This window comes from Trichoplusia ni, chromosome 24 (assembly GCF_003590095.1).
Source record: "Trichoplusia ni isolate ovarian cell line Hi5 chromosome 24, tn1, whole genome shotgun sequence".
Classification (NCBI taxonomy): domain Eukaryota; kingdom Metazoa; phylum Arthropoda; class Insecta; order Lepidoptera; family Noctuidae; genus Trichoplusia; species Trichoplusia ni.
In genome coordinates this window covers 4210382-4223687 of record NC_039501.1, presented here as the reverse complement: position 1 = coordinate 4223687, position 13306 = coordinate 4210382, and the positions used below count along the sequence as shown (strand labels likewise).

The window sequence follows — 13306 nt, the reverse complement described above, 5'->3', positions numbered from 1 at the left end:
TTGTTTGCCATAGAGATTTAAAAAGTCACTTATGTCCAAACAATATCTATTTGACATAATATGAGTCTTTGTACATAAAGAGTACAATTTCAACAAATTTGTTGTGCTTTGCATATTATCTAGATCCAAACAGTGCCTGGTGCCTGCCAGTGCCAAACAGTTCAGTGCCTTTTCTTTTAGTGTACTCTATAAATACTAATTTTGAATCAATACCAAAATGTCCAACTGCCTTGATGTCGTTATAATTTAGATTAAAATTTGAGGTAGGAAAATGTCTGAGCCAAATTATCCAAGAGACCCAAGGGATCCAAGGGACCCAAGAGACCCAAGGGATCCAAGGGACACAAGGGATCCAAGGGACCCAAGAGATACAAGAGACCCAAGACAAGTATGTTATAATCTTGCTGACACTATTTTATTTATTTGCAGTTTGTGAAAGTTTGTTGTCTCATTTGATGATAGGTATTATTTGTCTTTGAACGACTGTGCTATCGTAGTGGACTTTGGTATTACAGTATCATGCTTAGTTTTGATTGACAGCCAAATAGGATGTAGGAGCAATTCAAACATTTTCAATATCCCAAAAGCGTCTTTTCAATAAAATAAGTTAGAAATCAAAGGTTGTTATATCCATGTTTAAATAATAAGCTTGTTTTAAAGAATATTATTGACTAATATCTCATTTCTTTTTAAATAAGTCGAGGTATGATGAAGATGCGACACAAGAAGGGACTTCTAGATCCGTTGGTATTAATACTATCGGTAACGCGTACACAGATGATGCGGTAAGTACTAGTGGTAATCTTTGTTCCAATTAGTAAACTAAAAAAACAATGATAGAAGAGATAACAATTAAGACAGCAATACCAAAACACAATAACGATGTTCTTGTCATCTACAATTTATTCCACCGTAGTATTTGAATACCTAAACCGATTTTGGTGTTTACCGATATAATCTCAGCAACATTTAGAATAACATTGGTCATTATACTTTCTTATTTCTCTTTACAGGAATCAAGGCTCTCGGTAAGAAACTTATCAATTATTAATAAAAACGGTTTGCTTTTCTCTTAGTAAGGCAATTATCAATGGAAAATACCAAAGGGATTTCCTAAACCTTTCACAATTTCCTATTCTGCAACTCCTTGACAATCCTGCCTTTTAGGTTTGCTTACTTACAATCAAGTTTTGCTTCGGCAACGCCGTTCATTAATGCTCCAAAATAAAACACTTGATTATGTTTTATTTTAATCCCGTCCGAATGCATGCGTTGATTTCAGAGTGCACCTTTTGCCAATTTTGTAGTATTATAGAAAATTTAAAGATTTTTTTTTAGATTTAAACTTTCACGTTTGGTTAACTTGTAATATGTTTCTGTTCATAGATAAGCCCTTCTCTACAATCTTACAGGGAAGAGGTCAGCCAGTATATGGTAAAACGAGAGAGTTCCACCTATCGGTATTATCCCGGTACAGAGACTTCGGAGTTCGACTACATGGATGAGCGAAGGGAATTGAATAATACTAAGTAATTTTTAATTTATTTCTCGTTATAAGTACGAGGATTTGTAAATAAATACTTAGACTCTACACAATTGACGAATTTATACCTAACGACTTGGAACAAAGATTTCTTTCTGGCTCTACGCGCCAGTTTGATTACCATTTGGGCATTTGATAAAAATAAATCTGTTTAAGTACGACAGACATATTTTCAAAAAATATTGGATACGTATTTTTCTTTTATCTCGCAAACAAATGAAGGGGAAACAGTGAAATAAAATTTCGAGTGATGTCAATCCTAGTACCCTCTATACTAGCCTCCACTACCATAATATTTCATAATCTTAAGTACTTTTAATCTTCCTAAGTTTTGAATGTGATAAAATGAAAAAGACGTAGTCAATATTTTTGAAAAACCTATCTGACGGACTACTTAGGTTTTTTTAGTCAAATACTCTATTAAGATATCGAAGACCCTAACCAAGAGTTTGAGAACACAATTTGTCCATTGTGTTTGTCACGCCTTATAGCGACATCTAGTGAGCTAATGCTACAATTAGCTACATGGGCGCTTTTATTGAGACACTTTATTCAAGTCCGACAGATGACGCAGACCAGCGCACGACAAGAAAGCTCTTCGTAGCGCTTTCTGAGCGTTAAATAATAAAGATATTGATGTATGGAAATGTTGGTTGAAAATTTTCTCTGAATCCGTACCAATGTCTTATGAGGGCATTGAATTATGAACATGGTTTTGTACTGAGACTTATTATTGACATCATTATATCAAGGTTTTGTAACCTTTGAACTCTTGGTTCAGTTATTTTGTGGTAGGAATATAAAAAAAATCCATTGCTAAAAATAACACACCCCTATTTTGGTAACATGATAATATTGTTTTTACATTATATAAGAATAATGTAAACTTCAGGACACCTCTCTATTTGGATAAAGACGTATTTTATTTATTAACTCCTTTAAATATTACGCTCAAAGCTAACTAGAGCTTCAAAAATGACGATGCAAAAACCAGCGTGATAATTGCAATACATTGCGAAGCCCAGTTACCAGAAGTGGAATATCATCGCCGGCAGTATAACCACTCTTGTATTTTATGTATCTTCAGTTTGCTGGAGTCCATTGCCCATGTGATAAAGGGAAGTCTTGGCGCCGGCGTACTGAGCATGCATGAGGCCTACATGTATGGAGGACTATGGGCCTCTTTGGTTTCAACCTTTATAATTGGTTTCATTCTATACAATGCGATGGCTGTAAGTACCACATATTAGTTTGTTTAAAATTTAAAGATTATGTGTAGGTACCGTTGGTTTTCTGGCTGTAAATGCGACTGCTTTACTCAAAATCTTGGGTTTTCTGAAAAATGCTTATAGGAGCCTAAAGTCAGAAAGTGTGTCTATGGTTCCGTGCTTTGAAGTTCATATTATTGAAGCCGTAGGTCCCGACTATTATAACTTGACCTGTCACAGCTGAAAACTCATATTATATTCTGAAATAACCAGTCTTAGTATGAAATAATGTTACTGTGATGTGTATTTTTTCCGTATTTTGATATTTAATCTTCTATTCCATAGGAATTCTGATTTTCTTTCGTTATTTACAGATGTTAGGTAAATCGGCACATACAATGTACAGACGATTGAAGATATCTAAATTATCCTACCCTGATTTGGCAGAAGTCACTCTCGCCACAGGTCCATTTCGATCTTTCAGAAGACATAGCAAAGTATTCAGGTAAAACACAGTTTTTGCGTTTCTATGCGTGAACTTCTTAGTATATTATTTAATTGTATCCATTGTTTCGGAAAGCACGTTAAATTGTGGGACCCGGCTGTTATTCCTACATCTTTGAAAGTCGTTACAGCTACAGAAGCTTGAAAGTCTAACAACCTGTCTAACTAAGGGGTATCGTGTTGCCCAGGTGACTGGGTTGAGGAGGTCAGATAGGCAGTCGCTCGTTGTACACACTACACACTGTTAGACTGGAAACCAACCCCAACATAGTTGGGAACTGATGATGATGATGATGGGTTGATGTCATTGGGTTTTTCTTCGTTTCAGGTACACTGTGGATTCGTCGATCTTTTTGTTTATGTGTGGAACATGCTGCGTTTATCAAATCATGATTGCGCATACTTTGAAAAATGTACGTAAAAAAATATTAATACACAAAGAACATACAAATAAATTGTTTTTAGGCGGATATTGTGACTACATCTATCTTGTTGTTAGTTACCGTACTCCTCCGAAACGGTCCGACCGATTTTTATGAACTTTTGTATACATATTGGATAAGTCTGAGAATAGAACAACATCTATTTTTCAAGTGACAAGTTTTAACACACAAAATTTTTTTTTTTGGACGAACTTTTTTGTTTTTATTTTTTTATAATGTGCCATTAAAAATACATACAACTAGAAATAATTTATTATGCAAAACAACGTTTGCTGGGTCAGCTAGTATTAATGTCTCCCAAACATGCAAGCAATGATGGTTCATATCAGACAAGCATTTGTCCTGTATGAGAATCAAACACTACCTTCGTTTAAGTCAGAGCCACTTCTGAAAATTTCTAGGTTGTGGAAGGTCTGCCCGCGGAATTTCAAATGGAATATGTTAACAGCATCAGGCTCTACATTCTAGCAGCATCTCCAATTCTACTTTTACTCTGTATGATAAGGAGCCTCAAGTTCTTGGCGCCGTTCTCGATGTTAGCTGATATATTTATTGGTAAAATGATTTTCTATTTACTAGAGTACTAGTTTAGTACTAGTTTTTTTTTTACTTTCGTCAGGATGATCGGTTTGTGAACCGTTGGATCATTTAAGCTTCACGATTCTCAATTATTGTATAGAGACAGTACTAATTTCTTGATATATTCTAAATCCATCCAAATTCTAAACCATTCTTGATTAAATATAAATTATTTATTGAAACTGCGCTTTGAAATGATGAGTTAAGTTTAGTAATGGAGTTCCGCTCTTACCCTTTGAGTAAGAAGCCCTAAAAGTATCACTTCTTTTTTTTTTGAGTAATCATCTGTTTTTTTATAAAAATGTATTTTTCCAGCACTATCTGTTTTAACAACACTCTACTACAGTATGCGTTCAGTTAGTAACATCCGTCACCGTCCGGTCTGGAAGGACATGCGAGGCTTCGTGAGGTTCTGCGGCATATGCTTGTATTGCACCAGTGGGGTACCAGTAGCTTTGCCTATCGAGAATAATATGAGGAAACCGAGGTATTTTCGCACAGCCCTGAGATGGGGTAAGTCTTTACTATGCTGGTCAAATTAAAATTGGACACGGGTAAAAGTTTGCCGCTTCCCTTAAGTGATAAATACTTAGTGATGCTCGATCGATGATTAGTTCGATATTTTTTAGTGCCGTGATTTGAACCAACGACCTTCGACTTGGCAGTATAACGTTCATATCACTAATTAATGTTAATAAAACCTCTTTTAAATTTTAGGCATGCTCATAGTTATAATATTGGTAAGCCTCACTGGATTCTTTGGATATTGGGGATGGGGCGAGGAATGCAGAAGCCCCATAACTGTCCACATGCCAATTGATCAGTAAGTATTACAGATAAAACTATGTATTCAAGTACGTTCCTGTTCATCTCACAAGGTTTTATAAAAGTAGCATAGGTCTCTTGTCCGTCCCATTCTGTTCTCTTTTTATTGTAAGCAGGGAAATTCCCATGGATCTCATCCATCTCCACGGGTACTGTGTCAATCCTATTCTTGCTACTTATTTATATTATACTAGCTGTTGCCCGCGACTTCGTCCCCGTGGGTAGAAGGTATAAGTCATAATTTAGGTATACCTGCCCGGTTTTTTTTCACATTTTCCATTGTATCTTAGCTCCTATTAGTCGCAGCGTGATAGTTTATAGCCTAAAGCCTTCCTCGATGAATGGTCTATTCAACACAAAAATATTTTTTCAATTTGGACCAGTAGTTCCTGAGATTAGCGCGTTCAAACAAACAAACAAACTCTTCAGCTTTATATATTAGTATAGAAGTATAGATTATGTTTGTTATGGCGCAGTCTTTGCTTCCATGTTATCATCACTCTGGTCCATATACCATTATCTTACCTGGCTAATATTTATGCCTATTTCTATAAAAATCTCGATTATTTCTTTTTTGTTTCTGATTCTGATTTATAATATTGCTTTCAAGTTTTTGAAAATTGTCCTTGATTATCATTATTATTATCCTCACCTTATGGTATATCTGAGGTGGCTTTTCTGAGTCATATTTTAATTCCTCCTTTACAGATTTACGACTGTCCTCCAGTGTTTGTTAATGATGATGCTCTGTACCACATTCGCTGTCACATTCTGGGTACCGTTTAGAATTATATGGTTTTACATCGGCAGGCAGCATAAAAGGTAAATGATTTCATCTTCATTGTAATTTAGCTCCAAACACCAGTGTTGTTTTTAGGTATATTAACAACTAGCTGTTGCCCGCGACTTCGTCTTCGTGGGTAGAAGATATAAGTTATGATTTATACCTGCCCTGACTTTTCATATTTTCCATTGTATCTTCGCCCCTGTTAGTCGCAGCGTGATGATTTATAGCCTAAAGCCTTCCTCAATGAATGTTCTATTCGACACAAAAAGAATTTTTCAATTTGGACCAGTAGTTCCTGAGATTAGCGCGTTCAAACAAACAAACTCTTCAGCTTTATAGATTAGTATAGATATTATTGTTATACTGTATCAATGATTGAGTGAAGTGGATTCAGAATTATAACCTGACGCTGAAGCGAAGTCCCCAACTAAGATAGCGTTTGAGAAGTGCGGTTGCACTTCTCCAAACGCCATCTTGCAGGCAGGTTTTCCTACAGGCTTTTTCTTACATATCCAATAGCCTTAGATTAGAGTGGGGACTAATTACCGCCCTTTCCATTTTCAGGAAACTCGTTTTATGGGAAAGATTCTATCGTGTTATTATGGCAATAATTGTAACAGGGGTATCGTTATTATTTCCTAATCTTATTCCAATTATGGTGTTTGTAAGTATTCATATTATTAAAGTTCTAAACATTTACCCCTAAAAAAACTACCATGTACTTAAAAATATGTATATTTATATCGCACGCCGACCGTGGAGCACCATCAGCTCTTAAGACTATCTACGAGACGCTCGTCCAGATCTGCCTAAACAGCCATCACTCGGCAATCATTAATTTTAATTTTTCAGCTTGGACACTTTTTCTTGGGCTTCATAGCTTTTGTGTTTCCCGCTTTTATTGAGCTTTTAATCACATGGAACGATAAACATTCGTGGAGAGTTAGGTATGTATTCATCACAATATTTTCCGTCACCGTTTCACAGCGGTATCTTACAATAATCAAAAAAGGAACATATATCCTTGAAAAAATCATATTTTTACTTTGCCTGTATTTTGATAGAATCTGCACCTCGTATTTAGAAATCATTCTCAGACATTTTCATACCTGTCTCAAAAAAAACTAGGATGTCGATGGATGAAAGTATATTATTAGATAACATGACTAGGGTTGAATAGAACAGGATTGCACCTATCTTACCTGCGGTAAAAAAGTGAAACTTTAAGGAATATCACTAGACATTGAAATGAAACGACTTTTACGGATTTTATCGCGGTTTAATTTTTGGTTTTAGTTCCCGACGTTTCGACACCTTTGCAGGTATCATGGTCACGGGCAGACTGAGATGGTGTTCGTCTTGACAGAAGATGTTGCTCGTTCTACCTTCATATTTTTAATTAATTATTTATGGTCCGACCTACGCAGTATGAGCTCACTGTGTCGTGATGTCTTGCAGCGCTGCTCTTGGGTTTAGCCTTGAGTTTTTGTATTATTGGGTCCCAAGTAGGTGATATCTTCCAGCCATCTTCTCTATTGAAATTAGGGTGTTTTTTAATCTCAATAGCCTCGCGAAACATCCTTGGTAGGAATTTGGATTCTTTAGCGAGGATCTGTGGTTGATCAAATCTAATATAATGGCTGGAGCCTTCAGCATGTTCGGCGACTGCAGACTTCGTTGAGCGGCGGTGTTTGACGTCAGCTATGTGTTCTTTTACGCGGGTCCCTATGCTTCGTTTAGTTTGACCGATATAAGAGAGGCCGCAGTCACAATCTAGTTTGTATACTCCTGCATCTTGTAGAGGTATGTGACACTTGACAGATGGTAAGGACTGGCTAATAAGTCCTTACCATCTCCAGTCTTACCACGCTCAACGAAGTCTGCAGTCGCCGAACATGCTGAAGGCTCCAGCCATTATATTAGATTTGATCAACCACAGATCCTCGCTAAAGAATCCAAATTCCTACCAAGGATGTTTCGCGAGGCTATTGAGATTAAAAAACACCCTAATTTCAATAGAGAAGATGGCTGGAAGATATCACCTACTTGGGACCCAATAATACAAAAACTCAAGGCTAAACCCAAGAGCAGCGCTGCAAGACATCACGACACAGTGAGCTCATACTGCGTAGGTCGGACCATAAATAATTAATTAAAAATATGAAGGTAGAACGAGCAACATCTTCTGTCAAGACGAACACCATCTCAGTCTGCCCGTGACCATGATACCTGCAAAGGTGTCGAAACGTCGGGAACTAAAACCAAAAATTAAACCGCGATAAAATCCGTAAAAGTCGTTTCATTTCAATGTCTAACATTCGCGTAAACCTAAGAAACCACTAAATATCACTAGAATTAAAAAGTAATGCTTTCTCATTTTCCAGATGCACATGTTTCAAAGACTTCTTCATAATAATATTCGGATTACTACTCAGCGGTTCTGCCTTTTATCCATCGATGCGTTGAGATATTCATTGACTGATTCCCGAAATTGAACAAGAGTTCAGTAGAACAACAAATTCGATTCCCGTACGAACAATGCCCTGAAATCCCAATGACTGGCTGTTTGGATTCTTTTTTTAAACGAACGGATCGTACACAATTGAATTGTGTAGGGTTTGAAAAAGAAAGTCTTTCCTGTCGTTATGTAAAGGTGTTAGCACACAACGAGTTTGATAAAAAATTTGAATAGAAAAGTGAGGGTTTTTAGCCACGACTTGAAGTTATTATTATTGCTGGCGTGGAGGAGTGATAGCGTACTATATGGCGTAAAGTGAGGTTTCTTCTTCTACAACTGCATTATACTCTCTCTCAGCGCTATGATGAAGATTTTGACAGGTTTTCCTCTTTGTGTGACGGACAGTATATTCAATAGATTGGAAGTGATGTTCGATATTGTACCCAATCATATTGAATCAATTTATTGCATCTTAATAGTTTAATATAGTATAATAATAGCTTTAATCGAAATAAAAGCATGACATTACAGCTGTCTATAAAAAAACTTAAATATTTTTCATGATGATACATGACCCCGTTTTTCTGCCACTCATTCACTTGTCTTGCAACAAAATCTTCAATTTTTCGTTCGCCAAGTATTTTTTAATATCTCTTCACCCGTTGAAAACTTTTTTGTTATGCTAATCGAAATTTTATTACAGCCTAAAATTCTTATATATTTCGTCTCCATTCAGTCCTAGCCTTACCCACTAGTTGAATACTGGAAAATAGGCTGTCTCGAAATAGCACACGCTCACAAAATGCCAGTGTCAAGGCTTTAGTTGCCAGCATTTGGACATTGAAATAGGGAAGCCTGATTCTATTCTCAAATATAAAAATAGATATACTGACGTCAAGCGAAATAAAATAGATAGATATTCCAGTTTAAAGTTGAGGATCAGTGGGATTGCACGGATAGCCGAGTGGTCTCCACGCCAAACCCACTGTGCTCCTTATGGCGTGGGTGTGTTTCTCGCGTAGGACAAATATTTGTGTAATCCACAAATACTTTTTCTGATTCGAGACTGATTCACGTGATTTTAATGTTTGTGAACTGCGACACTCAGAATGGGAGACGCCTATTTTTAAATAGCATGACAAATCGAATTCAAAAATTATCCTTCATTCGAATTGATGCCCTAGACCCGAAACTAGCGGCCTAGCGGTTGGATTCGATAGAACTATGTCACGAACGAATAAAATAAACCTGCTTATATGTATGTAATTTTTATTTTTATTACATCTCGTACTTACTCATATTTACTGTGCTTCCTTTAACCTATATCATTGAATTGATATCTAGTAGTGAGTCACTTGTTTTGTATTTCAATTGTGATTGTTTTTTTGACCTTGTAAATATGTATATATCAGTTTTCGGTTTAATAAAATATTTTATTGCTCTTCAATTGTGTTTTCTTTAAAATATTCTGTCAAAGATGGCGTTAGTAATACGGCGTAGCAGTTGGAAAAAAGAGGTGCAGATCTGTGTTATGCCCTTCCAGGGCAGCGGAATTGTCCGAAATGGTAACTGTAGCCCCTGTACATGAACGGGCAAAGGAAGGACATGGGTGGGTTTTAGTCAGTAGAAGTCTGACACTCTCTTCCGTTCAACCCAAAGTGGGAGAAGGTATTTTATGGCTTCACATCCAGTAAAAAAAGATCTATGATTTGTAGTCTGTTTTTCCCTTGTCGCTTCTACAAATGCTACAGTCTTATAGCGATAGCGGTATAGTATAGACATGAAACCTTTTTATTTAGGTGCCTCAACTGATGTGTTTTAATACCTATTAATTTTTAATTGTGTCAATTATATTTAAAGCTGTCTAAAACCTTACTTAACAATCACTATGTGAGGAAACACGGACGTGACCACGAAATCTGTGGAATGTGGGACAACAATTATCGTTACCGGTAATGTCTCCCAAGGGCTAACCCTTAGAGAGTAGGGTTACCATGGATAAGGATTTGAGAGTAAATTTCCTAGACAAAGACTGATTTTAGCTACTGTTACAATAAAATTAGAAAGTCAAAAAATGATTCAAATTTTGCCTCTGAACATAAAAACCGATTGAACTGCGCTTGCCGTTTTTAATACTTAACTCGATAATCCAACGAAAGTTTTTATTTCACATTTCGTCAAACATATAAGAGGTCTAAACAGCAAAAAGCGACGAATATTTACACCAACGTTAAATTGCAATTGAACACCTAGAGTGTTCAATTGCAATTGTAAAGTAGAACCAGGAACATTTCCTTTCACAATTAAGCGTAGATAGTCCTCAAATATCTGATTTTCTTCAGAAATTCTGGTGCCCCTACTCAGGGTTTCACATTAACCACCATTAATGTCGTATGGTTACAAAGTCGCGTTAAAACGACTCTAAAAGTTGTCGGGACACGTTTGTTACTTAAATAGTTTTGTTAACCATTGTTCAGAAAGATTATTTTCCACGAATTAGGTACAGTTGGGATAATTTAAATTTTTTCACAAAATAATAATTCCACATCTTTCAAACAACGCCATCTAGTCTTAAATTACTGTAATGAGTGGTTTCTTAGGTTTACGCGAATGTTAGACATTGAAATGAAACTACTTTTACGGAAGATATCACCTACTTGGGATCCAATAATAAATAAACTCAAGGCCAAACTCAAGAGCAGCGCTGCAAGACATCAAGACACAGTGAGCTCATACTGCGTAGGTCGGACCACAAATAATTAATTAAAATATGAAGGTAGTACGAGCAACATCTTCTGTCAAGACGAACGCCATCTCAGTCTGCCCGTGACCATGATACTTGCAAAGGTTTCGAAACGTCGGGAACTAAAATCAAAAATTAAACCTCGATAAAATCCGTAAAAGTAGTTTCATTACTGTTATTACTTACTTGTACTTTGAGTACTAGTCAACTGACAAACATGTTTCGTATATTGCTGAATACTAATTATAGAATAGCTTAGTCACAATTCAATTGATACTTATGTATTTTACTACTTAAAACAATACCATCCGTCATTTATTTCCTTTTACCATTGAATCAAAAGTCTCTCCAAGAATTTTAGGAAACTGAACTAAATTATTTTAATATTTAGTTTAGAAAACCAATAGTCTGGTTCTGTGCGAAGAGGACCAAACAACGTAGACCCCTTAACATGTATCAAACATGGCTTATCATAGGCCAAGTTAGATTTTTCGAGTATCGTAACGAGAGGTGAATGGAAAGAAGCGACTATTAATTGAAAAGGCACACTTGAGTAATTCAATGGAATTGATGAAGCTTTTAAAAGGTTTAGCTGTAGGCATAATTTGATTTATTTTTGAAGGATACAAACTCAATCTTTGATTGCTTACCTGCTGAAATGAACGTGGATTTAATTGATGAATTAATTCGTAATTTTGTGTTTTGAAATTGCGTCTCTTTGCTTCGCCTCCTTGGTGAATACGTAACAAGGGATGTCTTTTAAGAACAAATGGAATTGCTCCGTCAATTGTAATGCAATTGTGTATAATGTTTAGATAATGAGGCGTTGGTTGTTAAAAATATATCTTACAACAACACCATAGGTCACCCATCAAATTTATAACCGTTCAAACTGCTACTTAGCCTCAATTTTTATTTGTTGTTAAAGTAGTTTTTTTTTTAAATTCATCTTCGACTGTCATCATTGCGGTTCATGAGATTCAGCCTGGTGACAGATCGACGAAAAATAGGGTTGAGTTGGATCAGAAAACCTAAAACAGACGAGTCCTTTTAAAAAAACCGATTTTCGAATAAATTCAATGTGCCTGATATATTCTTTAGTCAAATACATAATTAAAAACCTTATTGTAGGATCCTTTCTTTCGAACTCGTCTGATATTTCCAGTTCCATAAAATGTATGCAACCATTTTCTTTTCATTAAAAACATTTTCTCGGAATCAATCCAGCCTTCATCAGAATGCAAACTACAAGCCTGCGTTGTTTCTTTTTTGCCTCTCATTTTTTTGCAAAATAATGTTCATATTGATTACGTCTTTAAAAAAACCGGTAAAGGACACAATGAAGGTTCTGTACAAAAAGGATATATGAAAACACAATAAAAAAAACGATTGACAACCACTACTTTTTTTGTATCTACCAAACATTGCATAACCTCTCCTTTAATTTTTATTAATAAAATATACTTATGCAATATCTTTCAAGTGTCTAGCTATAATGGTTCGTCATATACCATCTTTTGGCAGCGGGAGAGACAGATAGACAAACGGCCAAATTAGTCAGACCGACAACGGAGCCTCAGTACTAGGATTCTGTTTTCCCATTTGGGTAAGGAATCCTAAAAAACTCGGTCGTCTTATCTTCTGGAATTCCAAGAAATAGTCCAACTTAATAACTAAATTATCCTGACTGTCAGTCCAAACTCATGTTGCAAGTCTAATTAGTACTCTTTACCTTATAAATATTTAAAGACAGCACTGACAAACAGTAAAAGAAAATATCATCAGAAAATATTATCATCTACCTTTTTTTTCGGATGAGAAAGCATCAAATAACTCCCACTTTGGGTGAAAAGAAAGGGCGTGAGTCGGACTTTAACTGACGAAAACTCACCCATGTTCCTTCTCTTGCCCTTTGTGTCCCGGGGCTACGGTAACCCGATAACTTGATCAAAAATGCTACTACGTCCCTTTTTCTTTCGGTCACACTCCTACTGCCTAAAACTCACCCATGTACCTTCTTTTGCCCTTCATGTACCGGGACCTCGGTAACAGGCTACTACATCCCTCAGCTTTAACGGGGTGCAGCTAGAATATTCAAAAAATTAAAACATTAAAACTATATACAAGTGTCACATATCAATGACTGCACAACACCAGAGCAGCGCAGATTTCACCAACCATACAAATTCAATTAAGCAAAATTCAACACTCAACCG

At 36.1% G+C, this 13306-nt stretch overlaps 1 protein-coding gene across 1 annotated transcript; it reads left to right on the top strand.

The window, feature by feature from the left end:
* Positions 1-165: 165 nt before the first annotated feature.
* On the top strand, positions 166-8728 carry LOC113505202 (proton-coupled amino acid transporter-like protein pathetic). The gene is made up of 14 exons (XM_026887798.1): positions 166-388; positions 699-785; positions 1014-1028; positions 1387-1529; positions 2631-2775; positions 3126-3256; positions 3584-3668; positions 4100-4253; positions 4593-4790; positions 4995-5100; positions 5811-5924; positions 6454-6553; positions 6742-6836; positions 8274-8728. The coding sequence occupies exons 1-14, from the start codon at positions 272-274 to the stop codon at positions 8353-8355; spliced, it is 1572 nt and encodes a 523-aa protein (XP_026743599.1). The 5' UTR covers positions 166-271; the 3' UTR covers positions 8356-8728.
* The last annotated feature ends 4578 nt before the right edge of the window (positions 8729-13306 follow it).

Excerpts from the sequence above, each read along its gene's own strand:
- LOC113505202 (XM_026887798.1), top strand. The coding sequence starts at position 272 with ATGTCTGAGCCAAATTATCCAAGAGACCCAAGGGATCCAAGGGACCCA. Across the intron at positions 3,257-3,583 it reads AGACATAGCAAAGTATTCAG|GTACACTGTGGATTCGTCGA; the intron begins GTAAAACACAGT and ends TCTTCGTTTCAG. Across the intron at positions 4,791-4,994 it reads TCGCACAGCCCTGAGATGGG|GCATGCTCATAGTTATAATA; the intron begins GTAAGTCTTTAC and ends TTTAAATTTTAG.